This window comes from Nelumbo lutea, chromosome 5 (assembly GCF_056320005.1).
Source record: "Nelumbo lutea isolate HS-2025 chromosome 5, American lotus-T2T, whole genome shotgun sequence".
NCBI classification, from domain to species: Eukaryota; Viridiplantae; Streptophyta; class Magnoliopsida; order Proteales; family Nelumbonaceae; genus Nelumbo; species Nelumbo lutea.
This window is the reverse complement of record NC_142688.1, coordinates 44,436,034-44,444,976: the sequence shown is the minus strand read 5'-3', so window position 1 is coordinate 44,444,976 and position 8,943 is coordinate 44,436,034. Positions and strand designations below refer to the sequence as shown.

Sequence of the window (8,943 nt, the reverse complement as noted above, 5' to 3'; positions counted from 1 at the left end):
GAACATGGTGAATTTGGAAGCTGAATGATGAGTGGTGTTATACCACCATTTGGCCCAACTGTGCGGGTGTGTTCCCACTAAACAACGTAAGTATGTGTCTAGGGTTCGATTCAACACCTCGGTTTGACCACCGGTCTGAGGATGGTAAGCCGAGCTCATACATAACTTGGTCCCTTGCAGCTTAAATATCTCCTTCCAAAAAAGGTTGGTAAAAGTGGGATCAAAATCACTAGACCTTTTCTAACACCTTTTCGGCCTGGCCTGATTCAATTATCTTAGTTTTGGGTGTTTTAATCCCATTGAGCTCATGAGCTCCTTCATTATTGATAAATTTGAGCCATAAGGCGTTGAAATCTCACAGTACCGGACCTAGGGTCTTCAGCCATTGCATCCCTAAGATAGCATGATACCCAGGGAGGGGCAATAAGTAGAAATCTACCACAATAACAACCCCTTGGGTTTTGATGGGCACCTGATTACATTTGCCAGAACTTTGTAATTTCTGTCCACTAGCAACCATGACCTCAAAGCTCTAGTCAGAAATGGGAGAAATCCTAGCCTTCTTGGCTATTCTGGGGTCCAAAAAGTTTTGGGTTGAACCACTATCTATCAGAATCAACAAGGGTTTGTTGCAGAGTTGTACCATGGATCCGCATAGCCTGTGAAGAGTTTGTACCAGAGATGGCATGCAGAGAAATTTCCGGCGGTGGTTCTAACTCAACTACTATGTCGGTCGACTCCTCCGATCCATTAGGTATTTCATCTTTATCTTCGTCGGGTCCGACGATCCAAAATAGCTTTTGTGCCTTACACCTGGATCCACAGGTGCTTGCCGGCTGGTGCCTTCTGAAGAAGAAAGGCTGCTCAACCGATTAAACATTTCCTCCAGCCGTTGATCTATGCGTTCCAAGTGACGCTCAGGTCCGGCTAACCTCTACTCCAGGCTCTCCATACTTACACTTGGGATCTGATGCTCTGATATCAAATCGTTCCCTTCCTCCCCTCTCTGGTGAGAAGAGGTTTGGGGTCGACCTCGAGCTATTGTGAAAAGAACTCACTGCTCTAGAGGATTATTCAAGAAAACAACCAATCATTATCTTCATACACCTTGTAAGTATGGAGGTTAACTACATTTATAGGCGATTTGGTTATAACAACTCTGCCACGTGGATCACAAATTCTCTCTCACGTGTTTTATGACGGTTTCATACAAAGTAAAATCAAATGGAGAAGCTGGTGATCGGCTGGCGTGCATGTATCGTATGTGTCACTCCCTTCGGATGATGGGTTCCTTGTGCATGGGCCTATTAAGACCCCATCTGTCTCTTCTACATGTCAACAAAAGTGGGCTGGGCCATAGGATCAACAGGAATATATATCAATTAACAATAATTGGTTGTCAACATGTGAGAAGACATCACTCATTCCCATAAGAAATTGTATCAATGTAACTGTTCTTGTTCTTGGTTAGTTGTAGCTTTGAAGGATCTACAAGTACACGAGGTTGGTGTGGCGAGCGTTGAGAGTTTGTCCTATAATGCCTTCAACTTGCTGTAGTAGCTGGTAACTGAATCTGCGTGTTGTTGGAGAGTCGCTATCGCTCTTCTTAATTGGTAAATTCGAGGTTCATTGTTGGGTGAGAAACTCTCCATACTTCTGTTGCTGAATTAGCGTACAAAACAGAGGGTGTTAGATCTCTATGAATGGCGTTCAACAACCAAGATAGCACCATGTTGTTAACGCGTTGCCAAGAGGCGAAAAGGGGATCTGTTGCGGAGGGCTGGTTGAATTAACCAATATTTATATATACATGAAGAGATAGAATAATAATAAGAAAGAAGAGATGTATATGAAGTAGGAAAGGATAAGAGATAGAAAAGAGAAAATATTAACGCCACCTAGTGACGTGCATGCATGGGAGTCATAGGAGTCCACGTGAAACGTGGCTCTCACGAGTCCATGTGAAATATGGCTCTCTCGTAACAGTATATTGATCACTTTTGAACTATTTTCTGAATTTTAATAAAAATTGAAAAACTAAACAAAAAATTTAAGATTTAATTTTTTTTAAACATGAAAATTTTAAAAATAATTTATTTTATCTAACTTTAAATGATTTATATGTTTTATTTTACAATTATATATTAAAAATAAAAAATATATATTTATTATTTGAAAAAATAGATTTATTATTTATGTAAAAATACTAAATAAATAATTTTAAAAAAATTAATAAAAATTTGAAATTATAATCATAAAAACCAAAATAAAGTGATAATTATTGTATGATGTGTACATGTTCTAGAGTCTTTGTATTGTTAATTGTAATATTTCTCTTCATATAAACTATTTAAGTGTGCATTTTTCAAGTGTTTATACCTTATTCATAGAAAGTTCAACACTAGATTTTATGTTATTAATATATTTATGTGATTTACAGTGATTTTCCTACTATATTCAAGCATTTCCACATCTTTTGTATGCATCCATGCATTTCCCAAGTGTATTTGTATTCACATCCATATCCAAATTATTGGAAACGATACCCAATACCAATATTTTGATTCTTGAGTTGAACCATAACAGTTCCCAGTAAAGAACCAGATGGATTGGTGTGCTACGTGACTTCCCACAAAAAACCTTTTGAAATAAACACTTCTTATGTTAATGTTAGGGAAAATTCTTGATCAGTACCCTATACTTTGGCTTGAGTGACAATTTTTCCCCTGAACTTTAAAATGCAATAATCCAGTACCCAAACATTAAAAACGCGACAATCTATTACTTGCCATTAACCAGCCGTTAAGTATATGTGAAAAGACAAAAATGCCCTTCAAGTATCATCTAATTTTCTTTATCAACCATCTAAAATCAAAACCAACTGTCAAAATTTCCATCCTTGCGACAACACTTGTTTCTTTGTTCTCCTCTAAATATTCTGTCATCCACTAAAATCAGAACAACACCTTTGTCGTTCTTTTCTTGTGAACTTTTATAGGTTTCAATCGATCTCCATTGCAAATGTCGCTCTGAAGCATTGCTGATTTGGCTATCTATGTCAATGAGGTACATTATCATGCTTCTCTTGGGTTTCTTCTTATGTTTTCTCCTTTCTTGGTTTCTTCCTTTCTCTCTTTTCATTTATAAATTTTAGTTTGACTGAATGGATCTGTGAACTTGTAGAGTAGGAGCAAGGGATGGGCAATGGAAGAGATTTCAAAGGCAGAGATCACAACGAAGGGAAGGACCTCTTTAAGAATGTGACATATTCAGAGGAGAAGGAAAAAGAGAAAATCTCGCCACCTGATGAGCCTTCTAAATTGCGAAGGAACTCGGTTTGCACCGGAATTTGATGGACTGCATTTTTTGGAGACTCTAGTTTCTCATTGAAGTCCAAAAATGGTCCAAGTTTGTTCTGGGGAAGTTGGAATTCCACATCACCATGGTGAATTGGCATCAATAGGATCTGAGATCCACTGCATGGTGCATACTGGAGTAGGGGATACAATTGTGAGGTTAAATGTTGATGTTATATGGACAAATTGTAGCAATTCAATTAGGAGTGCAAAACAAAACTGATCTTGTTCAGAGTCATTCTAAAGCTTGTGTTTCACCTTATGGTAAGAGTCCCTTTTTTGGATTTTTGGGTGGAATTTGAAAATGGAATATCCATGTAGTGGTTCAATTTACATTTTTTCTTCACAATACTAAATTCAACATATCTAGTTTGAAAAATCAGAAAAAACTACATTTGACTTTTCATGTTTGTAAGAGGCTATTCTAAAGATAAAAATTGGTCTCCAAAAAAACTACATTTGACCTTTCATGCTTGCAACGACTTTGCCTTTATCTGAAAAACGGAAAAAGAGAAAAGTCTTCTGCCACCACCACTGATCTCTCTCGTATCAAGGCAAAGCTTCCAGTTCTCTCTTTTACCTATAGGAATAAAATATTACTGTGTTACGTTAAAAAAATAAAAATTAGTATAAAACTTGAAATTTTGTTCTTGGCAAAGTCCTTGCAAGTGTTTGTAACAAAGAACTTGGGCTCTGTTTCAGAGAGATTGGACTCTGCTGCAAGGGTTTTGGTGTTTGTGACAGATCTTGGGCTCTGCATCATCTTCCTGAGGAAGAAGATGATGAACAGTTTCTTTTATTTCCAAGGGTAATTTTAATATTTTTAAATATCATAAACCACAATTGAGGTCACGTGATGTACATAACTGATGATCCATTAATGGCAAGTACTATATTGTTGCATTTCGAAAGTTCGGGAATTTTCCCTTAATTTTACCAACCAAAACATTCCCCACTTTGATGCTGCTCTGAAGTCTGAACTGAAAATCTCAAAGCCTAACCCTATATCTTGGAACTTGTCCAGCCTTTACCTCAAAACACTAGGGCTTAAGAATTAGTTTCTCCTGAATGCTCCTGCAAGAAAACAACTAATACCTCTGTTCTTCATACCATAAAAGAAAAGTATTCCTAAGCCTTAAGAACAAAAATTGCAGATAATGATAAAGCCACAACATATTTTAACTTAATTTTTCAAATCTAAATAGAAGAGTTGATTCCTAAGATAATTGTGATTTTTACACTCATTAACATATCACAATGCTCTTGAAATATATAAAGAGAAGCACCTATTCACAGTAAAATTATCACTAATCATCCCTTTCCTAGTGTTCTATAACACCTATTGAGTGTATACCGTATGCTTATCACAATGTCTGGATCACCTAAAGCCTAATATATGTTGATTGTGTAATGGCTTTCTGGAATCTTATTAACAACTCAGTCCATAGAATTTGTTTGTGACAAACTACTACACCTTATCACCGACAAACAAACACCAAAAGCATGGAAGACCATATCTTATTACCAAGGCAAGGAAGACACCTTTCATCTGTAAGATCCGCATAAACAGACTAGTACAAATGGGAGGTGGTATTGGTCTGTACAATGTATATAAAAGTGTAAAAAATATTGACTACTAATTGGATCCACACAACTAACCCTTTCTCTATAAAAGATCTAAAATAGCAACGTAGCACAAGTGGAAGATTCTTCTCCTGTTTCTGTGGGTCTGGAGACAGTTGTAGATTAATAATTTGAGAAGAAAACAGAAATTGATTTCTGGAAGAAGAAAAGTCCCAACTTTGTATCAACTGGTAAACTGAAGCTCAACTTGGAAAATCATTTTAGGTCGTAAAGGCCATCAAGACAGTTATAAACAAAATAATGGCATTGCTGATCACTATATCAAGAACGATGTTTTAAGCCAGAACCAGTGAAAAAAACTCAATATGTTGGGACTTCCAAGATTATTATTCCAATAGAAAATTGTAAAAATGCTCAAATCCTAAATATAACGAGTTAAGATCGAAGAATATATTAGGATTAACACAATACATCAAGGGGAAAGAACATCCAATTAACAGAGCCTCATAAAACCTTCAAGAAGCAATTGCCCTGGTAATAAAACAAAATTTTGAATAGAACTAAATTTCCCAAGATGAAGGATCAATATGAACATTTTTCTTGACAAGTGTTGTACTAATATGAAAATAGAAGAAGATAAACTCAGTTGAATGTATACTGTATGCATGTAATCATGACATAAATTAGATTACCATAGTCAATGTCAACAGTGATACTAGCTATCTCAAAACAATGTTTTAACTGCATACCTAAAAATTATCCGTCAAAAAAATTCTGTTTGCCTCAACTCAAAGCGCAATCTCTCAGCACACAATAACTAGAAGGGTGGTACCCATGGATTGAATACTAGAGTATAAGTGTTATTCTAAGAGAACAGTCAAAATAAGCACTGCCATGCACCATCAAGAATCAATGATGAGTACTGAGTGTATATCTCAAAACTCACTCAAGTCAAATATAATGCTACAAATTCATCAGAACAGATTTGATGCAATCCTCATGCCTATATAAATAAAACTTGGGTTTTTCATGAAGCCAAGATAAAGTACAAACCAGCTGTATAATCACATCAAAATATTGAATTAATTGTTTTAATTTTAACATTAGATTGTTAGAAAGAACAAGTGCAAATAGAGAGGTGGCTTTAACTGACATAATCAACTCCAAGGATACAGAGTAAAGTTAAGCAACTGTCAGGTTTTTGAAGTGCACAGAAAATAACAACAGAAAACACTATAAATATTCATTCTTCTACCTCATCCTCTGGAAAAGACATGATAGAAGCATATATTTACTCACTCTATTTCATTCCTGTTCAGAAAAGCATAACACTAGTCAAACATACCAAAATTTCTAATGAACAAAAAAAGGAAAATTAGGACATGCACCTGAAGAAACACAGAGCACAGCTGCACTCATTCTCAGAGAAGAAGGTTGGATCTTATACCTGCCATTACACAACCTTCTCAAGGGAACAGAACAACGCAATAGGCTGCATCCTTTGATATTCCAAATCATTGGTAAAAATTACAGAAAGGACAACTTCCCAATTTTGACAGTACAGAGAAATTGCATTGCATAATACAAAATGCTATAGAACACTACTACAAAATCTATCAAGGAAAAATAAAAATAAAGTTAAAAACAACAAAGTGGGCCAGCTAAAATGTAGCAACTGGAGACAAACAAAAACCCACATTCCAGTACCCATTTGAAGAGAAAAGTTATAGTGCCATCAAGAACAAGTTGATAAATAGGTATAGAATGATTGCACTTGGAAAACTTGGCAATGGTCTTATCGACAGAGGAGAACTAGAAGTACTTCCAGCAGGGGCATTGGCGGGAGCTAAGCCAGGAAGGGACCCAATAAGCGGTACCACAGATGTCTTAGGTATTGTTGATCCCACGCCACCTGATTCAGTAGGTGCAGGTGCTGGAGCAAATAAGGAACCATCAATTGCTGAGGTAGGTGGGGCTATGAGTGGTGGAAATTGGTGCATCCCTGCATCATTTGAAGAAGTTGATTATAAAACTACAAATTACAAACTTAAAATGTAACACAATAAATTAAACAAAACAATTGTTAACATAAAGAATTCAATTCGCTTCACCTGGGCAACGAGGCTGAAGAGAAGTGTACAACCTGCAAATCCAAGAAAGGAATTGAATCATTCAAGGACCAACAAAAGTCCACCTTAAATAAACAACATTCGGTAAAGATATAGAAGGATCAAAGAGAAAGAGAAGAAATTAAAGTCAACTACATGACATGGTGGCAAACTCACGTTGTGACAATACTACCATTTACGAAACCGCCATAGCTACAAGAAGAAACATTACAGCCACCACTAGTAGCTTGCATTGTAGCATTCCCAAGCATGAGGTTACTGTTTGCGCATTGCATGCTTGAACAAGAAACCGCCAGGGGAGCTGGTGTGCAGTATAAACTGAAGGAAACCCACAATGTAATAGATTAACGTTGAAGAGTACTGTGAAACAAATGCATTAATAAACAGCTAAGACTATAAAAGCAATAACATAAGGAAAGTGTAAGTTGCTCAATTACTTGAGATTCCCTGGGCCGCAACTGCATTGCACACAGTGACTTGCTGTTATAGCATAACTGCCGTTTGGAACAATCAAACCAAAATCCGACGAATAACTCGGAAAATTGGATGCACAAGCTGTAATAGAAGAAACAAGACAAACCCAAGTCCTATCTGTAAATAAACTTATTGATACACGAAAATTAAAAAAAAAAAAAATAGTAATCAGGCATAAACAACTGGTCATATAACAGTAATGTCTCATCCAAATCAATATTCAAATTCCCAAACCACGCAAACCCAATAAATCCGTTTATATTAAAAGTTAAGTACAATTGATTCAATGCTCCAACCAAAACCCATTAAGAATCTACACTTAAAACACTCAAAACCATAAAACCCATTTGATGCTCAACTAAATCTAATACAGATATTCGAGGAATACTCAAAATAACACCATTAAAAATGTGAAGAAAGAAACGTCAAGTTACCAGGCAATGGAACGGAAACAATATCACCAGCGTTAATTGTTGGGTTGCCCATAGCATTAACAGTCATAAGATCCGTTATCGTCGTCGAATACCTAGCAGCAATTCCCGCCAATGTATCCACCGTTCTCACGACATAAGAAAGATAAACCGCAGGAAGTGCGTTATCCGTCCCATTGAAGCATGTACAGGGAAGAGGAACAACAAGCGAGAGCCCCACGTCAAGCACCGACGGATCCGATATCGAATTGGCTTCCCTGAGCTGGTCAGCAGAGACAAGACCAGCATAGATAGAATCAGCAATGTTGGCAAGAGTATCGGAAGGCCGAGTCTTATAACGGGTCGCGACGGATTTACGGATGCCGTCCACGCAAGAGCAGGTGATGGGCACTTTGAGGAAGAGACGAGCTGGGAGGATGTGGTTCTCGACGTCCGGGTAGGAGATGTCGATGGCATTGGCTAGTAGGAGAGCGATTGGATCGATTTGGAAAAGAGTGGCGACTTCAGAGACCTTGAGGTCAGTGTAGAGCGTGTAACCCACGAGAGCATTGCAGGAATCTGAGTTCGAGCAGGGCTCTATTGTTGATTTGGAAGTGGCTACGAATACATGCGACGTTAGAAGAAAGAAGAAGAACAACAAGGGATATGTGTTTGCCAAGGTGATGAGCCTCTGTTTCGGCATTTGAATGCGGTTTTGGAGGATCTATGGTGCTGGGTTTTCTGGGTTTTGATTGATTCCTCTGCTCCAAGCCTCCGAGAAGAGGAGAGGGAAGAGATAAGCTGAGGCTCTGGGCGAGCAATGGAGCTGAGTGAGTGAGTGAGACTGTGAGAGCTGCAAAAGGCAAGGAAGAGCGGACAAAAGTATTCCGTCATTCCATGTTGTTCTGGCCAGACAGTGGTCGGGTTCAGTGTTCTCGATTTACGAGTTTGACAAACGGAGCCCTGAATGTCTTTCTAATTGGACTAAAT

At 37.6% G+C, this 8,943-nt stretch overlaps 1 protein-coding gene and 1 long non-coding RNA gene across 2 annotated transcripts; one reads left to right on the top strand and one right to left on the bottom strand.

Moving 5' to 3' along the window:
- The first annotated feature begins 216 nt into the window (after positions 1–216).
- LOC148852070 (uncharacterized) lies at positions 217–3,313 on the top strand. Its single transcript, XR_016099125.1, has 3 exons — positions 217–754; positions 2,999–3,066; positions 3,184–3,313. It is a non-coding gene; the product is annotated as an uncharacterized LOC148852070 (long non-coding RNA).
- A 3,098-nt stretch (positions 3,314–6,411) lies between these two features.
- Positions 6,412–8,943, bottom strand: LOC148852069 (lysM domain-containing GPI-anchored protein 1-like). The gene is made up of 5 exons (XM_088944284.1): positions 7,978–8,943; positions 7,507–7,624; positions 7,226–7,387; positions 7,052–7,083; positions 6,412–6,942 (listed from the first exon to the last, which is right to left on the bottom strand). Exons 1-5 carry the CDS (start codon positions 8,654–8,656, stop codon positions 6,665–6,667), a joined length of 1,269 nt encoding a protein of 422 aa, XP_088800410.1. The 5' UTR covers positions 8,657–8,943; the 3' UTR covers positions 6,412–6,664.

Coding starts and splice junctions, on each gene's coding strand:
- LOC148852069 (XM_088944284.1), bottom strand. CDS start 8,656: ATGCCGAAACAGAGGCTCATCACCTTGGCAAACACATATCCCTTGTTG. Junction 7,084..7,225: donor AATGGTAGTATTGTCACAAC/GTGAGTTTGCCA, acceptor TTGGATTTGCAG/GTTGTACACTTCTCTTCAGC. Junction 6,943..7,051: donor TCTTCAGCCTCGTTGCCCAG/GTGAAGCGAATT, acceptor CAAATGATGCAG/GGATGCACCAATTTCCACCA.